This window comes from Brachionichthys hirsutus, unplaced genomic scaffold (assembly GCF_040956055.1).
Source record: "Brachionichthys hirsutus isolate HB-005 unplaced genomic scaffold, CSIRO-AGI_Bhir_v1 contig_473, whole genome shotgun sequence".
NCBI classification, from domain to species: Eukaryota; Metazoa; Chordata; class Actinopteri; order Lophiiformes; family Brachionichthyidae; genus Brachionichthys; species Brachionichthys hirsutus.
In genome coordinates this window covers 1,432-25,440 of record NW_027180443.1, presented here as the reverse complement: position 1 = coordinate 25,440, position 24,009 = coordinate 1,432, and the positions used below count along the sequence as shown (strand labels likewise).

At 42.2% G+C, this 24,009-nt stretch overlaps 1 protein-coding gene across 1 annotated transcript; it reads left to right on the top strand.

The window, feature by feature from the left end:
- The first annotated feature begins 780 nt into the window (after positions 1–780).
- On the top strand, positions 781–23,659 carry LOC137914949 (eukaryotic translation initiation factor 3 subunit E). The gene is made up of 13 exons (XM_068758436.1): positions 781–873; positions 1,817–1,934; positions 2,138–2,255; positions 3,813–3,855; positions 4,594–4,698; positions 9,452–9,577; positions 9,896–10,020; positions 12,809–12,935; positions 13,614–13,715; positions 17,300–17,409; positions 21,967–22,069; positions 22,300–22,434; positions 23,498–23,659. Exons 1-13 carry the CDS (start codon positions 784–786, stop codon positions 23,531–23,533), a joined length of 1,338 nt encoding a protein of 445 aa, XP_068614537.1. The 5' UTR covers positions 781–783; the 3' UTR covers positions 23,534–23,659.
- Positions 23,660–24,009: the final 350 nt, after the last annotated feature.

The following is a 24,009-nucleotide window of genomic DNA, read 5'->3' as shown; positions in this document are numbered from 1 at the left end:
TAACAGGGCCATTAGTAGGGCTCATCAGCACAATATTTGCCCTCAAATGGTGCTGTTAAAAAGTCATGCGCGGTCAAACGCACTCACACACACAGGGGTTTTGGGAGAAATAGTGGTGGTGTCTGGGGGAAAGCCTATGTTTTCAAATTCAGCAAATCTTGGATCTCTCTTTATAAATGAAATGTTTCACTGTATCAACACCACAAGAAAATTATGGGAAATTTGAGGAAAGTCAGACATTATCTGAGAAGTGAAGAAGCAAAAGTTTACACATTTCCATAAATGAGCTTGAATTAAAGGGTAAAATGTTTGTGGATCTTAAGCCTATACGAAAAACAGGCAGCTGAGTATTGTAGAACTCTGCAATGGCAGATGCTCAATTACCAGTACAATCAAGCCTCGTCCGCAATCAAATTCAGTTCTGTGACCATAATAAAGTTACTGGATTTAGTTAAACATTTATATATCTGCTTTAATTTTTATTTGGATCAAAAAAATTACTCTCACTCAACCACCTAAAGATCATTTACATTTTTTATATTTTTCATTTTATATTTTTCTGAGAAATAAAATAAAATGCATCTATCTAAAAAAACATATGAATTTGCCCAGATAATAGAATTTGTTGAAAGTGTAAATTTAGAATACTTCCGCCGCGCATAACTGTAAAAAGTGCGTCACGCCGTCCATTCCTCCGACGTCGAGGACGCTGAGTGTCGCTGATTGGTCGGACCCTCCGCACAGAGCAACCACGTGCTTCCTCTTCCTTTCTCCGGAGCAAAGATGGCGGATTACGATCTCACCACCAAGATTGCCCACTTTTTAGATCGCCATCTAGTTTTTCCTCTGCTGGAGTTCCTCGCTGTCAAAGAGGTATGAAATATTTGAACACGTGAACACTGTGATACACCTTTTCGTTATTTTATTACACTATGTACGGCGTCTGAACTGTTGTAAATGTCTTGTACGCCTCGGAGCAGGCCGCATTTCTTTTTGCTCCAGCGTTAAGCAGCAATGTTTCACCGGATGTAAATAGTTACCTGCTTTCAAAATAAAAGTATCAAAACATGTAAATGTTAATAGTTCTGAATAAATGTATCAAATGTATGTTTTAAATCTGCCATTCGATTAAGGTGTCGATATGAATAATTACGTAACCCATTCAGATAAAGAAATATTGTAATTGTCGTTGAAATTTGAAATCGAAAATCGGAAGTTGTTTGTGTTTATGGCGAACTTTATGAGCTACACGGAATTTCTTCCGAACAATGTGCGTTTTCATATTTGTAGTGTTATACAGTTTTTTGTATTTTCGTATTCACGTTGGCACTGCAAGTCAACGATTTTGCAGCCCAGCTGGGATATACTAGCGCCGTGATGCTAAGCAAAATAAGATAACCAAAGACCTTTATTAGCAATAATTAAAAGAAAAGGTTAAAATATGTGGGATTTATTGGATTAGCAGATGATAATCTGTTAGAAAATGTCCCTAAAACGTAACAACATTTTTGGGAGGAGACGGTAGAGTTCTCCAAAAGTATTGATAACGTAGCATCAAGCTAACCTGCAACGTACCATTACATTGGTAGGAAAAGGTTATTCCGTCTCGCTGTTTTGAATGCTGTCTTGAAAGCACCATTAGATTTTAAATTTGAGCGAGTAATTGTCAGCGTTTCATTTTGTTTTGGCCACTTTGTATGCGATGAACACGGAGACACTAATTATCGAGTTGGAAACAAACAGCGTAGCCTGTGGAACTGTGGAACTTTGTCGCAGCCTTGTGTACTGTACTGTCTTCTCTTATCGTCTTTGTTAGATCTACAATGAGCAGGAGCTGCTTAATGGAAAATTGGATCTTCTCAGCGACACAAACATGGTGGACTTCGCTATGGATGTGCATAGGAGCCTTTTTCCTGAAAAGGAGATTCCCTTTAGTAAGTGTTGCTTCGCAGATGCACATCCCTTATCCATTTAACAGGCACGCACGAGAAGCTGTTGACATTTCTGTCTCTCAAAGTTCATGTAGGAATATTGAGAACTTTCACTCTTTGTTTTAAAGCATTGTCGGAGGAGATCACGTCTGTTGGCGTGTGGCGTTAACTGTAACTAATAACGTTCTTCATCCTTCCGGTGTCAGCTCTAAGGGAGAAGAGGACCGAGGTTGTGGCCCAGCTCAAGCAGCTGCAGTCAGAGACGGAACCCATTGTGAAAATGTTTGAGGACCAAGAGACTACAAGGCAGATGCAGTCAACCAGGTGAAGTCTTTAAAAAGAAACAAAAAACCCACCATCAGTTAGTTGCAAAATTCATTGCTCGTCTCATTTGCTCTGATTCTAGAATTTTGTAAAACCTGTATTTCATTCAATAATGACAAGATTGTTTCGGGAGTCCATGGAAGTTCATTTTAAGTGAAAAATGTATTTAGCTTTTCTGAGGCCTAAACCAGTGATATCAGAGGTAAAGGAGGCAGATGGCATAGAGTGGGTCGTCCAGTGATCGGTAAGTCAGTGGTTTGAATCCCAGCTCTGGGGATGGGAGCGCTTTGGGCACTGCGAAATGTGGAAAAGCGCTATATATATATATATATATGTGTGTGTGTGTGTGCGCAGTTCATTTATGAAGGTGGTTGTGTCGATGCATTCACTCTTGTGCTCGTCTCATACTTCTTGACGAGTGTCTGTCCAGTTAATGAAAAGCACGTTCACAGTTCATCTATTTTTTATTTGGGACACAGATTTGTAGAAACCTTTTAAGAGGTTTGAAGCCTGAGTTATGTTGCCCTTTTTAGCATACTATTCAGATGCTGTCAATACAGAGTCAGGAGGAAAATTCTGTTTTGATACTGAATCAGGTGTACATCTTGAGTTTGAGTATTTTTTTCTTTCATTCCATTGATTTGTTATACAATAGAAAAATAATCTGGAGTCAAGTTATTAATTTAATGATAGAAGTGCAGCTATTGTAGCAATTCATTTTAATCCCATACTTGGAGATATAATCTGTCATTGCTAGACACACTATGTGTGCGACGACCATTGGTGTGATGTGTAATTTACATGCCGATTTGAAGTGCACATGTAAATCTCCAAACGAGTGCAAATTACAAGATTCTGCATCGCAAGATGTTTGTGGATAGCCCCCCCCCACCACCCATTTTGTGTTGGTGGGAAAGATCTGCATAATTGTGTTGGAAATATCTTTTAAAGACTTAAAAAAAAAAAAAAAGGTATTTTTACTGAGCTGGACATTACGGCCACTGATGTAGGTAAACGATGCAGATCTGTGCATGGCTGTGTTGTACAGTAGAGTGACGAACAAGCCCCAGAGATAACTCTGCACAGACCATCAGACCACCATGTAAGCTAAGGCATGAATAATGTTGCCTTGGCCCAAATCGGATTCACACAACGCGTATGTGCCACTAAATGCACACCAATTCTTTCCAATTCTAGAATAAACGCATAGTTTCAGTTGGGTGTCCACATAAACACCAAGATTTTAGGTTAGTCAGCGTTATAAAAATGCTGTTGGGATATCATAGTTCAGAAGTGCCAGTGCCTTCTTCTCTTTTGACTAAACCATAGATACTCACAGGCACTTTCCTCACCAGACATGGTTAGCATAAATTTGTAGTTGCCAGCCAAATTTAATAAGCAACTTATCACATTTCAAAAGTCGAGTAGTTTTCACGTATGTGCAGCTTTTAGTTTGGAACAGAATTGGAAAAATGTGCCTGATGTCAGACAAACGGCAACTCAAGTTTTACGATCTCTCACGACTGAAACTCAATTCTTGTGTTTTGTTTTTTGCAGGGATGGGCGAGTGCTCTTTGAGTATTTGGCAGAGAAACACAATGTAAGTTTTCCTGATCTGCTGACATCTCACTTCTTCACTGCATTTCCCATGCCTCTTGTGTGAACCCATGGTTGTTTTAGGGCTGAAGTGGGAGGGGCTGGCTGAGCCAGGAAATGCAGAATTACTTCCCAAAACCCTTAAGTCATTTTCGGGGTTTGAATGGCTTGCACAAATTCTGTGGACATTTGCTTTCTGTGGTGAATTGTTATGAATAAACCGAGGAGCTCGGAACTCGTGGATTGAGCCGCAAGCATGCCGGAGGTTCTATATTTACCATGATGTTTGAGTTCTCCCTCCCTGCATTATCCTGCTGACCTGCATGCTGTCCCAACTGCACCCCCACACAGCCAAGGCGCAGGGCCCCTCAGCATGTTGAGGGAAAGGCTCGGCAGCCCGCATCACTCGCTGCCTGTTGCAGTTCGATGTGCCTGAGTGAATGGTGTGACATCAGTGCCCATTGATGTGAAGTGTTGGATGATAAGAATGACTTTAAAATACAGATAATGAGGTTGTTAAAAAATAAAATTTCCTTTTGTCATTCATGGCAGAATGCCTTTAATGTAATATAGCACTGTTTGCCTTGACTTCGTCTACAGGGCTGACCCACCACAGTTTGAAAATTAAAGTTAAATTTCCAGGTAGACGTGACACTAAGATGTCCAATAAAAAGGCAAGGCTTTGACGTTAGCTTGTATATCGTCTGTTATCCAAAGTGATGCTCTGATTTTTGTCTTGCAGTTTCGCCAGGAGTACTTGGACACCCTGTACAAATATGCTAAGTTCCAGTACGAGTGCGGAAACTACTCTGGTGCTGCTGAGTATCTCTACTTCTTTCGTGTCTTGGTAAGTTTTCAGCTCTTGAAAGTGATACTCGCCAGCTAACATTTATAGCTGTTTGTAGATGAGTGCATGTCTTTCCTTGTCTTAAACAGTGTCCGTAGTAGTTCAATGTACCACCTCAAATATGTATTTTCTTCTGACATGCTAAAGTTGAACATCATGTTATGTATGCATGAATGCTGTAGGTCCTTACAAGGCCGATGCATGCATGGGCGAGGAACAGAACACTTAAAAGTAATTGAATGCGAACAGCTTACGTCATTCCTCTTCAATTCCATGCACGTCTTTTGTGTTAGGAGGAGACTGCTGCTCTCAGGCTTGAGTGGGATCTTTTACTGGGCCAAGTGATCAGTGGCAGACTGCATAATCTGTCTGTAGTCTTCTCGGGAGGCCGGCCTCAGTAGACAGCTTATTGATTTGAGTGCTGTGGCAAGAGAGTCCCTTGTCACGACTTCTGAGGTTATGGTGTGTTTAAGTTATGCAAGGCTTCTCAAAGTTGGCATCAAGAGGTTACACATTTTGCAAGGTGAGTCGGGGAGTCTGGGATGCATGACGAGGCGATGCACTCATTGTGTACTCATAATGGCCGCCTGCCGTCACTATGCAGCATTGTTTAGTTGAATGAAGAGCAGGAGGAAAAATGTATACACTAAAAACGATTTAAATAAAGATAAATGTTTTTTAAGGAATAATGCCCAATGGGTGCTTTGCAGAGAGTGACTAACATCTCGTAATACTGGCGGTATTGTTAGCACACACCCCATTTCCTCTATAAACAAAGTAACTTGCTGCCTGGGTTCTAGCGTTTGTGGTTTCTCTATATTTGCCGTTATAAATGAGTAAAAGATGAACTGGCAGCGAATGGGCTCTGTGCAGCTGGACTGCAAAGACTGGCCTCAGGAGGTGTGAGAATCTGTCAGCAGCATTGGTATTAAACTATGTGTCAAGTTAATGCATATCAGCCACGTGGAAGATGCCACTTCATCATCGTAGAGATGTTGTTTCGGATTCATTATAAATGTCCCCTTTAAAGGCCTTTGCTCAATGGGGACAGTGTGAAAATATTATGTTCAGATCAATAGAAAAGAACCAGAAAACTCGTTTGCAATCCTGGATTTAATATTCAGTGAACACTGGCGTTTATAAACTGGGCTGGGTGGGCTGGCAAGCTGCACCCCCAGCGTCTCTAAATGCACAGCAAGGCGCATATTCGCAGCATTGCGCACATCACAACGTGGTTCTGATAGGTAGTTTAAAATTCTATCATTTGCCATCGCATTAAGCAATTATGGATCACTTGTCATGGAAAAAATATTTGATTGGGTTAGTAGTCAGGTTAAAGAGTTTTATACTGCAGGATGTCAAGTGTTGTGAGATGCAGCAAATGAATCCGTTGTAGTTCCTATACATTTATATCATTGGATGTACGAGCAGTGACGCCTGGGCGAGGTCGGCTGTCTCCCGGGGCTGCCTTCAGGCCACGTGCGGGACTTCCTCAGGCTTGTAGTCGCCTCCGTTTACTTGGGTTATTACTTTATTTGAAATGAAACACAAGTTATCACTTGTGATTGTTTGGGGTTGTCTTGCATTCCCGTGTAGGAATTTTAGCTTAACCAAATGCACTCTAATCACAAATGGAACCAGACTCTATAGTCGATTGCTTCCAAGCTTCATTCATTTTTTTTTTCTCTTGCTTTTGTTTGCCTGGTTCAGTGTTTAACTTGGTGGTAAAGCTAGAACTCAGGCCAAAGCCGGCCCTGAAAAGAACGGGCAAGAAAAGCAGCATTTTGTCTGTTCGTCAGTGTAAAAACATCTTGGTCTAATTGGCACCTGATACTCCGCCGCGTTGCCTTTCGTATTTGGGGTGCCCGTGTTTCTGTCTCGTCGTGGGGCATTCACGGTGCTGAAGTGTCCCCTTCTCAGGAACTTGGCAGTGACTGCGTGATGATGAACCCACTCCTCTACAAACAACCCTCTTAACGCAAAGCAGTTGGGAACTTGGATTTTATTTTTCTTCTTTTCACTGATCTACTCAAATCTGTAGTCTAGAGAGTTGCAACTGAGACAAGATGACTGGTAATTGACCAAAGCTTTCCATCTTCACTCCACACCAAGAAACAAATGATAGAAATGCATGAAGAAAAGTCTTCAGAAGCTTGCAATGCTCGCTCCACTGTTCCAACAACAGCTGCTTATGGCGTTGCAACTCAGTCTAAATAAACCAAAATTGCTTTAATTGAGGTATGTCTTTCAAAGTCCAGAAGTTCTTTCTTTCACTCCTCAAATTGTTATTCTGCTCATTTTGCATTAAAGCCCGATCAGGCTCTGGGACTCGATGTTTTTTGCTTTCGATGATGCAAGGAGCTTTTTTGATGGGGAAAAGGTAGAAAACGATTCCATTATTGGGAGTGTTTTATACCTTTCTCCTCCTCCCTAGTTTTGTGGACCTCCCATCCTCACATGCCCTTCTCCTCTCTCCTCTCCCCTTCCCCCATATGGGAGAGGTTAGGCTCCATAAAGCCATTTAACGTGGGAAACCCAGTCAATTAAACGAAGTAAGCCAGCCTTGCAAAATCCATGCCTCAGGTCTGGTTACATTGTGGCCCAGCCCGAAAAGAGCAACTTATTCATATCATCACTTAATGCAGGGATTGGATGTTCAGAATAAAGATTGAGTATCCCGACAGATCCCCGGCACAGTAAATATATTGTTGCTGGGCAGTCAGCTAAAATGTGCCCATTTCACAAACCCATGGAAACTTAAGGTAACTGCTGGAAGAACCCAGGTATCGAAACTTTTCTAGCGTGGCCACTAGTGAAAGGCAAACTGTGTGTGTGTGTGTGTGTGTGTGTGTGTAAAGCTGCCATACTAACCTGGGGGTCAGCCAAATGCAGCAGGCAGGGACTTCAAAGAGAGAAAATAAACAAAATGAAAAACTTCCGAGGACATGCTGACCTTTTTATACTGGCAATGGAGCAAATATCTTTTTCTCTTTATTACAAAACTGATCTATCTTGTGACTTTGTTACTTGTAAACCATTCATGCCAGATTCCTGGCCGTTGTCTCATGATCTAGTACGGTAGCTTTCTTCATCAGTGTAATTGATCTTTGGAAAGGGCGGGCGGCAACATTTCTGAATATTTTTACTGATTTGTGGGGTTCCAGCGGAAACCTGTTCTTTTTTTAGTGTGTCCACCACTCATCTGTCGTGTCTCACAGTCCGCTTCAGCGGCTGTCCAGCGCCGTACGGGGGTGTGTGGTTAGGATCTAGGTTTCTCTGGCCGTTCGGCAGACACCCACTCTCACTTCCTGCTTGACTCATGTCACTGCATCTGGTGTTATCGTGAACTGCTGTGGTGCAGAGTTTCCCATGAGCCCTAGGGTGTTGCCCAGTGTCCACTGCAAAGTGATTGCCTTGCTGAGGTTCAGAGGAATTCTGAACCTGTGTTTCATTGCACGTTTCTTTTTGTTTGTTTGAGTCTGTTCTGAAAAACAGATTCTTTTTTTTGTGAGTGATTATCCTCAAAGATCTGTCAGTTTGCATTTCATCCCAATCACCTTGTGTGACTGCAGAGTTGTCCAGTTACTGAAGGCTTTTAATGCAATTAACTCCGAAGGGGGGCTAAACTTTGCCAAAAATACGAAAGAAATAAAAATTGTCAACATTATACTTACAATAATTATTTGGCATGTTAGCCTGGATAATTTAATTTATTTGTGATTACCATCCCAAAGTATTTCTTCAATCTCATGACTACAGCTGCAGCTGGTAATATTGTCAAGCCATCTGTACATTGAGCCTTGGTTGACCAACTGCCCAAGAAGACTAAAGGGGGGTTAACCGTGTCTATTACTTCTTCCTATTTCTCACAATGTAATGAGATAAGGGCTTTTCACATCTCTTCTAAACCTGCTGGAGAGAATTCAATGAAATGCCACCCAACCTTTTTGGAGATTTTATAGGTTTTTATAGTTTGGTTTTTTTTAAAAACCTTTTACATATCAGGACACCAGGTGAACGTACTTTCCAGTTTGTACTCTTCAATTACAAGATAAAGACTTACTCAGCTATTTTCAGATTAAACATGGGGGCCCATGATAGCTGCACATGTTCTCCACGAATGATGTCAGAATCCCAGAATTTGTTCGTGATTGCCATGTAACAACATGGCGATCTATAATAAGACCCAATATAAAAAATAAATTGGAATCAGACTGATCTGTAATTTGATTATCTCGAGTGACATTTTCTTCTTGTGATGTCCCAGACAGTAAAATTTCAACCAAGCACAGCCAAATATGGTTTGAAATATTCAATGTGTTATATCCCACATAGTACACATGCATACACATCAATAACTGCAACCTCTCCTAAACACCAGATATGTAAAACCTGTACGAGCGATTCACTTCACAGGCTTTGGACCTGCTCATAAATTTGAAAGATTATGGAAATATCTGGTTGGGATCATTTTGATTGTGGTGAATTTTCGGGTGAAATTTTTGTTTCACCTGACCTGTATATATTGAGACGAATCAGGGCTCAGTATGAATTACAATGCTCCATACATGGACATAATTTAATTGCTCTGTAGCAGAAGCCGAGCAAGCAGTGGCAAACTGAGCCTCAGTTACGGATGCAGATGTTACCGAATTATACGAAAACCTGGGCTGTCAAGTTATTTGGAAGAACTTGCTTTGTGTGCTGTATTGTCTGCGTCAGGTTGTAATAGTGAATCTTATCTTTTCATCAGGTCCCAGTTACTGACAAGAATGCCTTGAACTCGCTGTGGGGGAAGCTGGCTTCTGAGATCCTGATGCAGAACTGGGAAGCAGCCATGGAGGACCTCACCCGCCTTAGAGAGACGATTGATAACAATGTAAGTGCCTCACCTCGGAATTCAATCTGGATAATCGTGCATGGACTCTGGTATTGACATTTCGCCATCAGCGCTGCTGTGCTGTGGTATTTAATTCTGTACGCTGTAGAGTTCAGATTTAAGCGTGAGGTGGTTTTCTGTTTTTGCTTGTTGACAGGGTAAGTCAACACTTGAATCGTTTGCTCGTCTGCCTGACTAGAATAGAACCGATTTTATGTGACTGTGGAAAATTGTATTTATAATTTCTTTTTTTGGTTTGTCCCAGAGGAGACAGACTTTTCTTAACTTTCCGTCCTTTCTTCTGTTTGTCTTGTCCAGTCTGTCACCTCCCCTCTCCAGGCTCTGCAGCAGAGGACATGGCTCATTCATTGGTCTCTTTTTGTCTTCTTTAACCACCCTAAGGGTAGAGACAATATCATTGAGCTCTTTCTCTATCAGCCACAGTAAGTAAAATTTTCAATTTTATTTCAATTACTTCCTTGTTTTAGCTCCGAGTAATCGCCAATTTTTTTTTTCCTTTTTAATGAGATTACCAGGATGTAGATGTAAAGATGAGCTCCGGTGCAACAAAACAAGGGCAATAGGAAAGGCAGGGTTCAGAGTCGGGTTACTTCTGCATTCCATTGACCCGTTCAGGTTATTTCCAACACACAGCCCATAATCAAATGTTATCTTGAATTCAACCAAATATTAAACTTAGTGTTTTGTGAAATTGTAATAATTAGTTTTCGCTTGTGCTGTGTGACATCACACCATGTATAGTTAAAGGATATTGTCCTCAGACTATATTAGCGGTATAAGTATATTGATTTGAAGGTTGTATTGTAGCCACAGTTATCCTTGTTTTACTTGGAGGAAAGCTAATTTTACAAGATTTACTTGCTTTGCTTTCATAGTTCTGGGTTGTATGCGTTTTCATTAACCCTACTGATATTTTTTTAAATGTTTGCAGAATTGTTTTACGCTTCACGTCAGAAAACAGGCCACGTTTATCACAGAACGGAAACTTCATACTCCGTGTTAAAAATGGCATGCCACCGATTTGAGTGTGTTTGTGCCGTTCCCCTGTCCAGATTGCAGGCTCGTGTAGTTGCAGATGACTGGCCTGCCGATAGTATCACAGCATAGCATTTATATATGTATGGTTCCGTAAATGTTTCGGTTTTTTGATTTTATTGTGGATGATTAAGGAAGCCTCACGGTAATTACTCATGAAAGGTTTTCCAAACATCTGTATGGACAAACCTTTTTGTGTGCTTTGCACTTTCTCAGTCTAAAAACCTGGTGTTTTTCCTCCTGAGGCTTGGCTCTTGTTTCCCCATCTTTTGACCAGTACTTCCTCTGGCTCAAGTTGGTGACCAGCGGCTGTTCTTCAGGTCCACATATGACCTCCCTTACCCCTGCAGTCAGCATGTGTTGGTCTGAAGTTTATACTATTGACAGACAGCACTGCCTTTTTATGGGATATTTCCTTCAGTATCTAAAGATGATACAGGCACAAACTACAGTATCCTATCCTGAGTTGCTCCATTCTCTATAATTATAAATGCAGTCATTATTCTTTTTTTTTTTCTATTCCAAACGTGAAATAAATTGGACCTTTTTACCCTGCTCTTTTTGTGTTCTCCCAAAGCCCCTTGGAATAGATGAAATCAGAACTTTCATTACATTTCTTGGCTACATTCCTGAGAAGCATCTTCAGCAAACCAGAAATCCTTGTTTTCTCAAACAAAAAAAGTTACTGTCCCAATATGCTATTTGAGCCCCCCTGGAGAGTGGGCAAGTGTAAGTTAATCAGCAACACAGCACAGAGCGTTGTGGTCTTCCACAGAAGCCAAACACGGAGAAAGGGAGGGCACAAGCTTTCCTAAAACCAGGCTGATGGTGGTTGAACGCCTTCTCCAAATTCACAAAACGCATGTGAGCTGGTTGGGCGAACTCCCATGAACCATTGAGCACATGATGGAGGGTGTAGAGCCGGTCCATTGTTCTGGGACCGTGACAAAAACGGCATTGTTCCCCCTGAATCCGAGGTTCGACTATCAGTCGAACCTTCCTCTCCACTACCCTGAAATAGATTTTCCCTGGGAGGCTGTAGTCAGAGCACACCCTCCTGTACCAAAGGATTTCATCTCTGCTTTTTATGTACGATGTTGTCCTGTTGGCATCATCAAGCCTGGGCCTCCAGCGCGTACGGGGGAGTTGTGCAGCGAAGTGAGTCGGACGAGGATCAGCATGTTCTCAACCGGAAAAAGGTGGTCTGCCATCTCCGAGTCGGTGGGGAGTCTTTGCCTCAAGTGGAGGAGTTCAAGTACCTTGAGATTTTGTTGACTAGTGAGGGAAGGATGGAGCGTGAGATTGACAGACAGATTGGTGCAGTGGCTGCAGTGATGCAATCGTTGTATCGGTCTCCATTTACTGGTCAATCTAGCTAGGACACCGGGGAAACCTAGCTAGGACGTGGTGGGTAGACTCTCGGCTCACTTGGGAACGCCTCAGCATTCCCCCTGGATGAGCTGGAGGAGGTGTCTGGGGAGAGGGGAGTCTGGAAAACTCCCCTGCTGAGATTGTTGCCTCCATGAACTGTCCCCGGATAAGCCGAAGGAGATGGATGGATCGCCACAGCCACGGGGCCCCGTCCTTTTAATTGGTGCTCTTATTAAAATGTTGTCATTGCACCCTTTTTGAACACCATCTGTTTTTAATGCCCGAAGCTGTAGGAGGCATGAAGGGGCCCACTCGGCTCCCCTTTTTCACATTTAGTTTGGTTAATAGGAGCCCCGGTGGAGTGGGAGTTTAAAAGGTGATACAGACCATGTCCATTATTGTTTGCCAGCTTTGTGAATGTTCCTCCTTTTTTTTAATTGAACATGAGAGTCGGTGTGGGATTAGAATCCCTCTTGAACATCCTGTCTCTCTTGTTCAGCGTTTAGTCAGTTGACCTGTGGTTGAAACATCAATCCCTGATGGGTTAGATTTCAGCTACTGGGCAGGTCCCCCCTCAATGATCGGGATCTCCTTGCCAAGGTTTCCTTTGCCTCCTCCCTCTCATTGGACACTAATGAAAGCGATGGCTTGAAGCAGGGACCTGTGTCAAGAATTGAGGGTCTTGTTAGGACACCCATCTGTTCTAAATGTCAGCATCCCAGTCGGATGCCAAAATATTGTCTTTTGTAAAGCGATCCTTTGATTGGTGTGATAAATGATTAACTTAATCCTGCCTAATTGCAGGTACCTCAATGCTATCCAGACCATGTGCCCACACATCTTGCGTTATCTGACCACTGCGGTCATTACGAACAAGGATGTCCGAAAGCGCCGTCAGGTTCTGAAAGATTTGGTGAAGGTCATCCAGCAGGTACCAGGTCTATTCATTTGATCACAAAGTGCACACACACTCAACAGATCATTGCTCATAGACAATGTAGTGTTTGAAGGATAAGAAATGTTGACCATGTAGGTAATGTAATAGGATTGCGTCACACTTTTCTACACAGTGATTCAGGTCTAAGCTGGAAAGCCTTGAACCCAGACATTCTGAGAATGGTAGTAAATTGACAGACTGTGTTAGACTGATGGCTTCTCAACTAATGTCACTAACTGCTGCAGAGCTCTAAGAACCATCTTGGTGGGTTGTTGGTAATCGCTAAAAGATGTGCTCCATGCTATTCATGACCTGAAGTCATGTGTGCAAGCGTGGCTTGAAACTCTGCAGAATGTGCATTCATTGTCCTTCTGAATTGTGGTTTATTTAGCTGTTGTGCTTGGCAAGTGATTTTGTTCATGGCTATTGTTGTCAATAACCTGTAGGAAACAAAGGGTAATGATTTTTCAAATACATTTCTGTATGCTGATATTTGCAATTTCTTAAAAAAAACACACGTGTACAAATATTTCATGATTCATTCAGATGTTATGTTTTATTGTATTTATCTTACCATGGCTGAACGGCAACTTTAATTGAGCTTGAGCAGAACTGATACAAATATATTTTGGCATGATGGTGATATTCTGTATTTCTTCTTTTTTTTTTCAGGAATCTTACACCTACAAAGATCCAATTACAGAGTTTGTGGAATGTCTGTATGTAAACTTTGACTTTGATGGCGCTCAAAAGAAACTGAGGGAGTGTGAGTCGGTGAGTAACCTCTGTTATAACCTCTCCAGCGTTCGTTTCAACGTTTTATTGCCAGACTAAGAAGAAGCAGCTGCTTCTTATTGTGCCGCTCTGTGACAGTGCTGAGGTCTTCTGAGGACCTTAGATTTGCAGGTCGGACTCATGAACTTTCACATGTCGTGTTGCAGTAAGCATCATTGGTGACTACGGGATCTGTCTGACCTGTCTGGTGATCCATTGTCTCATATTTCTTTTCTGGACTTCTGGTGGAATTCAGTGCTGACGCATCAGCGATACTCTGTGCCTTGTATTATGCCGTCATATGTAGAGGTCCTCTTGGACACTGTATGACTCAGGCTTCTGTCAGATCTTGATGTGGCCTGGAGTCGACCTATCGAGCTCGTAGTTAACAATAAAGCATTATGAGCAAAGGTCTCCATGTGAGCGTGCACGCGCTTTAAAGGGGAGATCTGTGATGGTGTCATTTAAGGGTACTTGATATCAACTGGGTTGTCTGAATCTAACTATTACCGTATATGAGAATACTATAAAAGTCATTGTACATTGACTACAAAGCCGAATACATGAACATTATTGTGATCTCATCTGTTAAACATTCAAACTTAAATTAAATAAATCAGAAATTTAATTGTACATGATGGGACTACTGTATTGGACTACATTATTTGTAGCATGCATAACAAAACAGTCTGTTGTATGGATTAGAAAAACCTTTAATGAGCAGTGAATATCTGTGATAAAAGAGCAGCTCACTTTCATTAAAACATTTGGCCTATCCAATCACAAACTTCAAAGATCATTTTGAATTGGCAAACTTTATTGATTTCTTTTTTTCCCCTTTGTCGTGCCAATACAGGACATTTTTTTCAGTTTTTGTGCTTATGTTTATTTTGTGTAATGAAGTATCAGAAGGCTTGTTGTTTTGGACCTGCGAAGGAATAAGGGGGAAAATGGGATTATTTTCGCCACGTTTTCATCGTTTGCCTCTAGCCGATAAACTCAGAAAATTAAAAACATCTGGCGTGATCAAATGGCACTCTGTGAGTAAATGTTTATAGATCATGTCAGCGGTTTGCTGACTGTTCCATTTGATGCTAACCTAAATATTAAGCAAACGCATGTTACTAAATCACCGTTTAACAAATGAGGAAGTTGGAACCAAACCCATGTGGGCATATTTGTTACATCCTTAACAAATTCCAAAGCATGTTCCATGAGAAAACTAGAAAATACCTCCACCAAGCAGCTCATTCCCCTAACAATCAGATTTACACTATCCACATGGTAATCTGGATCATCATCAAAAGGTTAAGTTATCTTTTATACACCAACCATGAAAAGTAAAGCTGAATTGTTTTGTATTTTTAACTGATTTTTTAATCCATAAATGGGGTTTTCAATGTTACAATTTTATATTTTTTCCTAACAATATTCTGGATCAGATGGAAGAGACATTTTGCATATCAGGCAGCTTTGACTGTGATTTTTGGTGAGTAAATGGTAAATGCATATTTAACAAGATTTTGAAAAACCGATATATTGAGGAACAAATTTTGAAGCTCCACTGACTGAAATGTTATGTTTCAAAGTGATCCAGAATCCAGGATCTCTACTGGATCACCAAAATTTAATCAACTGTTCCTGGTAAAATGTCATCGAGAGCCGTCCGTAACCTTTGAGTTATCTTGTTAACAAATGCACAGATAAACAAACAAACCAACACCGGTGAAACCTTAAGCTCCTCTGTGGCTGTAATTGGATTTTTCCTGTACAAAAGCCTCTAGGAGCCGTCTCCAAATGATGATCTGTACTATCAACATATGAGAGCTGAGTCCTATTTCAGCCTATTTCGCTGACCTTATTAAACGCATGTTAACTCTTCAGGAAATTCCTAGGTTGGTCCTGGCCTTGCCTTTTTGGGTGCTTCATTCCTGCCTCTCAGTTCATAGCCCAGGTTATACCAACCAGGTGCTTTTAAGAAGAGACTAATCTATCGATCTTATCAGAGCATGTCCAGTACGTTCCAAGGGCCCCCCCTGACCCAAACCTCATTCACTTCACGACAATCGACTTTTAGCGAGGCGGGTGGTTTCGGAATTGTTTAATGGCTCCGTCGATGCATCACCTGTGATGGTCTGCAAACATTTTCTCTAAATGGCGTTGTTTGAACTCGATAATGCAGTTTCTTTCTCAGCAGAAATGCACATGCAAACCATTAAAGAACGCATTGACTTCAGAGGTAAAGCAATGTCTTACAGACTGCGGACTGATTTGAGGTAAACGGATACTCCACTGGGATGCGCTCTTGTCTTAAAGAACACTTGTAATGCATCAATTTTAAACCATTGAGAAGTAGCACACGTCCATTTAATGATTGTTGTAATGGCGGAATGAGTTTTGTTTTCAGGTCTACTGTCTCCAGTTCACTGGACCCCGTGTAATAGTTTGAACCAATTGTTTTCAAATGGAAGGTTGCGCTAGGTTTCATTTAACCGATTCAGTCTGTTTAGGGCTTTTCATTCCCCCCAACTCCACCCAAATCTGGAATCACTGTCAGATGTTGGGTGCTTGCATGTCAAAGAATGAAAAGTATAGGCCTACCTATAGTCAGGCTCTCAGACTGTGCATGCATGAAAGAACTCTTCCAGCCAATTTCAGAATTTGTTTAAGCTTTGTGGTCTGAATCCCAGATGACAGTAATTAGGGCACTTGGCTGTTCAAAGTTTATCATCCTTAGATAAGCGTTGTCATAGCTGAAATGTGTGTGCCCTGATAGCGCCATGTAATTGGGATTTATTCAAGCAAAACTCTGGGCAGATAGCAGCTTTCTCAACTTGCGCAAACAGCTGGTAATTCTTGGAGGACTTTTGAAGATGATGGTCTGTGACGTGAAATTGCGCACTGAGAAAAGGGAGCATTTCACACAATGGTACCGCTGGGTCACGAGCATTAAAAGTACCGGTAGATAAATCGGCTACATGCAGGTGAGTTGTTTCAAACAGGAGATGTATCTCTTCGTTTAGCAAGACACAGGTCATACGGTTCATGGACTCCTGGAAAGACTTGCTCTCATCTGGGAGTTTGAGGACAGTTCTTGCACGACTAACTTTTTTGGCTATTCTGCATGCTGGAGTAGAGACGGAAGCAGCAGACCAGATGAGTCAATGCGGTAATCTCTTTGGTTGGTGCTGTTCTTGCGGTGTTGTCTCATGTGGTGTTTGCCGTATTTAAGGATTTGTGGCTTATTTAAAGCACCTTGCGGTGCTGGGATTACTTATACAGGACATTTTGATCTTCTGAAAACTTTGGTCCAAACTGAATTTTGGTTCATTATCCAATATGATCCTCTTTTCTCAATATCAAACTGGATTGGAATTTTGTTTGGTCAAACGCATTTGTTTTTCTTGAATTGAATAAGGCATGAATTCCTCAAAGCAGATTAAAATTGAATCAAAACTTGTCATGACTCCATTTCTGTGAAATCTGAAGGCCCCAGTCTAAGAAAAGCATTTATTTTTGTGCATATTTCAAAATTTGGATCAGAAATTATGTATTCATACAATTCTAATTGCTTTGCCACTTAGGTTCTTGTGAACGACTTCTTCTTGGTTGCTTGCTTGGAGGACTTCATTGAAAATGCCCGCCTCTTCATCTTTGAAACCTTCTGCAGAATTCATCAATGCATCAGCATCAGGTTAGTAATGTTGTTATGACCCAAAGTAAGTGAAAGCGCCTTTTACAGAGTTGGGTTTCTCATTACCAATGCTGCATCAGCACACCATAGTTTCTTTAAATTACTGACACTAAGACAGGGTTCAGATGGGAATCCCCTAATAACAGGAATTCCTGTTTAATGACTTAATTGGAAATAAACAGGAAAAAAACAAACGTTTGCATCGTCATTAGCCATTTATTGGCCCTTCTGCAATCTCATGCTGACCTCTGACATCTTGTGGGTAAACATGTGCGGTTAACTGCTTCCAAGTCTCCACAGGTTGCCTTATTCGCTGAACTTTTAAGACCACCTGTTTAAGGTCAACTTGGGAACAGTATTTATTTTTTGGAGAGAGATCAGGACTTTGAGTTACTTTCCGTTGCTGTGACAGACGGGGACCTTTTAATTCTTTCTCTGGGAGAATGGAGGTTCTTTTGTTGGTCTCTTGACTCCAAGTTTATTTATTTTTTATAAAATCTACTTTACTTTCCCAAGCCGAGAAGTTTAGGCGGTGCTTATTAGTGCGGGTTTTTGCAGAGGAAATAAAACTAATTGCCTGCAGTTATGTATATATGATTTGGCTGCCTCTGACATCACATTTGGGGAGTGGCTTCGATAGGGCGTTTGCTCTCCTGGCTTTAATTGTCATCTTTTGATGGATTTGTGCTTGTTGCTGTATATAATTCTTGATATTAGGTAATATATCAGTTATCCCTTTTCCTTTTGGCTTCCTTATTCCTCATTAATGAGTAGCACAAATTGACAATTGCTTTCAGTCCAACCATATAAATGAATGAAATCCAGTAAATATAGAGAATGTCTTTTGGTGACATGAAAATGATTGCATTAACTGTTACGTAGAGCCACGGAGGTCTGTAGTCAAGGTTGAAATGTGGAACATGATCACCCCCTGTGGAAATCTCCAGTTGCAGATTTTCTGGAATTGATTAGGGGTTCTGGTTCTTTTTGGCAGCCTAACTGCAATTGGATCCATTTAGTTGTTAAAAACCACAAAGGCTAGCGGTAACACTCAAAGAGGAAGTTGAACAGTGATTTCTCTACTTTTCACCTTTTTTTCATCAGCTCAGATATTACGATTGTTGAGGTTTCTAAAAACAGGAATGAATGACTAATGCATGAAAACAGGGATTTCCGTGTTTATTTTTGGTTCATCATGACGATGGATGTGTCTTTCTGAAATGCACTCAAATTCCCAACTCATTAGTCCCCTTCTCAGAGGCTCGGTGCATGCTGGCATGGACTCAAATTAATTTGATGGGTTGTTTTTAATGAGGACCATTTTACAGCTGTTGGCCATGATGCGTTTGCACATATTTAGCTCGCGTTTTGCCCACAGCTTAGGACACAAGAACAGAACTGGAATTGACGCAGTTATTTTTTGCAATAAATCCTTATATAAAATATTTTGCCGGCACTGGGCATGTAATTCTTTTCGCACTAATTGCATGCACACACATCCTTTTGTCTAGACTTCTCTATCTCGAGTGTGGTTCTAGTTTGGCTTTGCTTCCCTTGTTTGATTTACGGGGTTTATTTTCTTAGTCCTTCCCTGACACATTTCTGCTTTGACCTCAAGAGGACACTTGGCATTTTTAGTGAATGCTTTCGGCGGTTCTTTTACCCTCATCTTTAGATTGTATTTTTACACACAACACTTTACTGAAGATTGGATGTAGTATTTTGTATATTGGAATTTAACACTGCAGATCATCTATACCTCATACCTGGCCCAGTTTGAAGATGGCACACTGGCCTCACCAGTTCCAGATGACTTGCGAACACTATCATATGTTTTACCAGTGCATTAATTTTAGGCCAAACAAGGTTAAGATGACGACTACTTGTTAGAAGGATCTCCCCATCCCCCATTCTCTCTCGCTGTTAGAGTCCAATGCTTGACCCTTCTCTTTAAGTGTGAGGGTTGGTCTAAAGACCCAAAGGAGTACCCTAGCCCGGGGTCGAAAGCTCAGGAGCCGAGCGAGTGAGGGGTCGAAATGAAAGTGATCTCCTCTCCCCAAGGAACAAGATCATGATTGTGTAAAATAAAACCAGCCATGCAGGCTCGTCTGCTTGGCTTCAGGGCTGATGTCAATAGAATAGGTTGTCTAAGTCTGTCCCATCACCAGCTTTGAATTAAAAGCAGTTTTTTTTTAATTACTTTTCTTGCCTTCCTCGTTTTCACTTTTTACCCCCTTATATCGTTATATTTTTGCTCTGATGTTACATAGTGGTAGCGGCTGTACACCTATGAAAGACAATGTGATGAAGTTGGCGTCTCTGACACAAATGTCTTCATTGGGGGGGGAAAAACATTGGAAGATTTTCTTTTGAAATTTAGATTAGCGTGCGTTGGCTGGTCCGTGCTAAGGCCTGGGGCATTCTGGGGCATTCAGAGGGGTTGGGGTTTAGCTTAAATCCCATGTGGGGAAACCAGACCATGTTTGTTTTGATCATCTTGTCTGACCTGGACCTGATGACATGGACCCCAACTTTTCTGAATTGCCTATCAAAACTCCAAGAATGTGTTTAGGAATCACTTCATCACACGGGCAAAATCTGAACCAATTACACATTTCATTTTTTTGTTTTTGATTACTTAATAGGATAAATAATGAATGGACTTTCTGAGTCTTGGAGTGTGTGATTGAATTTCCTGTTTGTAGTTTATACTCTTATAGACCAACACGCTGGGGTGGACATAAGACACGCTGATGCACCAATGTAGCCTTGGTGTCTTGCAAACATTGAAGCTTACAAAAGAAATAAACGCTGGCTCCTATCAGACAGGTGTTAGTTCCACTTTGTAGAAATACAAATCTGAATTGCTCAACACTCGCACCACGCACGAGTGATGGGTTTGATCCGTGACCTCTGATTCCCCCCTCGCTCTCCTCTGGGCTGCTGAGGTGGTTATGAATCAGCACACAACTGGCTCTTCTCTATCTCGTTATCCGCCTCGTGTATCACTTGGCTGCGGTGAAAGTGTTGAGTGATATGCGCCGTCACTTGGAGACCGAACCCCATTCAGCTCATTATGCTGATGTAATGTCTTTTTGTGTTGTTTATGCTTTCACGGCCCGATCCAGAAGCTGACATCATGGCACTTCCCAATTTCGTGTGGTTTTGCTACCATTTGACCAACATTCATGGGTTAGGATGTGCAAGTCTTATTTCTTATCCGTGTGTTTCTCTTTTAGTCTTGACATGAGGCAGATATTATCCCAAATCCCAAATAAGTCTACTTTTCTTAAAAAGAATATCTTAAATTTGTCCAACTTTCAACATGGTGGCAGTGGGATTAGAGTTTGCAGAGCCGTGGCGTGACGACTGGTGTGGGCTGGGCAGACTGGAGCTTACTCACTGAACCGGTCTCGCAGAATGAGATTAATGGACCAGGAAGTGACAATTAACAAAATAAATGGTTCTTGTATGTATTCCCTTTTAACCCCGATTGTTGTGTACAACAAACGGGCTGTACACAAACTTGTACCTACATTATTTCATAAGGTATGTGTGTTATTCGGGGGTGGGGTGGTTCCAGGGGTTGGGGGTGGCTTGGTGACCTACTCTGAGATGAGAGGGAGGGTGGGTGTAGTAATTACGGGCAGTGCACAGACGGGGTGAGAATATTTATTGAGGCCCTTATATGAAATGTGGTCTGTGTGGAGGGGGGGCTCAAACAGAAGGAATGGGGCAGGAAGTATGGGGGAGAAAGGGGGTCTAGATGAGGGTATCAAGGGGGGTCTAGTTATTTTGAAAGCCACAAGGGAAGCCAGCTGCGATGGGGAAAGCTTTGGATCAAAGAATGCCAGTCACCCTCATCCCTCCCCCCCCTCCACGGCGACACATCCCTGTCTAGCTGCGTATCAAAGAGCGAGCCAGAGTCCAACCTGGCTCTCATTTTGAGACACAGCTAGCCTTTGGACCGGAGTGTCATGGCAAGTTTAGCAACCAGCTCGGGAGAGAGTGTGTGTGGAAGACGAGAGAAAAAGTAAAGCAACCACAGAAGCTCGCGACACGGGGTCGGCCCAGCAGCGCTAATCGAGTTACTGGTACAAGTCTGTAAATCTAGCTGCTGTTGGTACTGGGAGGGGGGGCATTAGAATGGTTTCTGAGGTGTGTTTCTTGTTGCACACCTTTTCCCCCACAAGTCAAGGTTCTTATTATTAACTCTACCAGGTAAACTGTGTTTTGGGGCCTAATATCAATCGTGACCAAATGTAATGATGCATTGGCTGAGACTTAATGCAAACTAGCATTTATGGTACACTTCAATATTCTAAAACCAGACAGCAGTTGATAATGATGCTAATAAGTACATTGATAAGAATGGTGATAAAACGGTAGTAATGTCATGTGGATTCATTCTCATGGATTATTAATGCCTCATCAGTGCAAAGACTTGAGTTTTTACCCCTGGGTCTTCGTTCGTAGCCGTTTTAAGACTGGTTCCACCTTTTTGTGTTGCTTTTGTGCTCCGCTTCGAACCCCCATGTCTCTTTGTTTCACCTACAGCATGCTGGCAGACAAATTAAACATGTCACCTGAGGAAGCGGAGAGATGGATTGTCAACTTAATCCGCAACGCGAGGCTGGATGCAAAGATTGACTCCAAACTGGTGAGACCTTCTGACCTCTTCCTCAGTCAGTCGAACAAATTGTTAGCCAAAGCTGTTCAAAGCAGGGGGCTGTTGTGGCTTTGGGAAGGATCAGTGGTAACTTGTCTCCTTCATGGTGCCCCATCTAGCAGTCCCTACAGTACATATGAATGGGCCTTGAGCATCCGGTTATTGGGCTTTGTTGAACAGCAGATGTGATTGGTTGGTGTTGTGAATCTTTATTCTTCCAGGGCCATGTGGTCATGGGGAACAACGCCATATCGCCTTACCAGCAGGTGATTGAAAAGACAAAGAGCCTCTCGTTCCGCAGCCAAATGTTGGCCATGAACATTGAGAAGAAGCAGGCCCAGAGCACCAAGCTTGAGGTGAGGAACACATTTGTTGAATCTAGAAAATAGGCAAAGGTCAGCACCTCCTTTCAGGCTGGAGGCAGCCATCCCTGCCCATAACCAGCCGGATTGCTAGAAGCCCAATGTGAGCTCAGGGCGGTTCAAAGCATCTCGTAAGATCAGCCCAGAACAGCGAGGAAAAGAATGTTGATGAATGACCATCAGCAAAAGCTCTTTTACACAAAATAAACCAGTAAGAGCAAGTTTAACAGAGCCAACGCTTTCATCCCTCCATTGCTCTTCAAAGGCCTAATTACAAGGTAGACTCCAGACAATCACAGAACGATGCCTGAGCGCCGTGACTCAGCCCAGCAACCTAAATAAGGTGGATCCTCACGCTGACTTTGGTGAACATTACTCAAAACCTGGAGTTTGCTCCACTTGGGACCTGCTGCAGATGTCTAGCTCAGGGTCCAGTCATCCCGTCCAACTGCGTATTGATGTTGACCTCGCGTGTTTGCGTGGTAATCCAGACTGTTCAAGTAATGCTACTACACAGAATGTCATTATCAATGTCATTATCACACCCCCCTCCTCCAGGACATGCACGTGTGTCAAGCAGAGTGATGGCATGGTTCCCCTCTGACGGCAACAATGTTGTGTAAATGTTCACTTTTGAACTGTGCTGCTCTTGAGGGGCTATCTTTTGATGTGCTCCATTAGCCTTCTCCCTATTGTTTGAATATCTGCAGAAAGAGTGCAGCCATAAACCCGTCCGGTGTAAAAATAAATAAATAAAACGCAAGCCCTCATTTAGGGAATTTTGTAATTGACAGAGGCTGTAAACGACTCAGAGCACCATAACATCCTGCTCCTCTCAAGCACTTTGCATACTGCTTGCTCGGGGTCCCTGTCGACCCTCAGACCCCCCCCTCCCCCCCCGGCCTTTACCAACGGAACATACACGCACCACAAACATGTTAACTGCTTGCATGCCTGTGTATGTTTCCAGATTTTCCACGATCAGCCGTCAACACTTGTTTGTCCTGAGTTGATCTACATGCAGTGGTCTAATCCATTTCCTTCTTCTTTCTTCCAGACACCAAACTGGGCAGGCCAGGAAGCCGGATTTTAGTGTCCCCCCTTGTTTTCTGATGCCCTTTTGTTTTTTTCTTCTCCACACTTGTCTCTCAGAAAGCAAAGTACAGATTTGCACTGGTTCAAGTCATTGCCAATTCAATAAAAGAGACCAAGAAACCCATTTTCACTCATGATTGCCTTATTTCTGGACATAGCAAATGGTGGTTGAGGTTTGAGTGGTCAGACTTCGTTGTATCGGTAATACTCGATGACGTTTTTATATACGCGTTGAGTCACTGAGTGGGACGGTTGAGACTGCTTGGTGACATGGCTCTTGTGTGCAGTGGTGATAAATGGCTGTTTAGTCTGTTGGTTTTATGGTGTTTTAGTGGTTTGCCTCACCGTGGCAGGCGGTCTTGCTGAGTGGGACGCCAGCTGAAGGGGGCAAGCAGAGGTGATGTACAGTTACCAGTGGTCACGCACGCACACACACACACACACACTGCCAGTCATCCTGCCCATCTGAGAACA

Coding starts and splice junctions, on each gene's coding strand:
- LOC137914949 (XM_068758436.1), top strand. CDS start 784: ATGGCGGATTACGATCTCACCACCAAGATTGCCCACTTTTTAGATCGC. Junction 2,256..3,812: donor AGGCAGATGCAGTCAACCAG/GTGAAGTCTTTA, acceptor TGTTTTTTGCAG/GGATGGGCGAGTGCTCTTTG. Junction 12,936..13,613: donor TGGTGAAGGTCATCCAGCAG/GTACCAGGTCTA, acceptor TTTTTTTTTCAG/GAATCTTACACCTACAAAGA.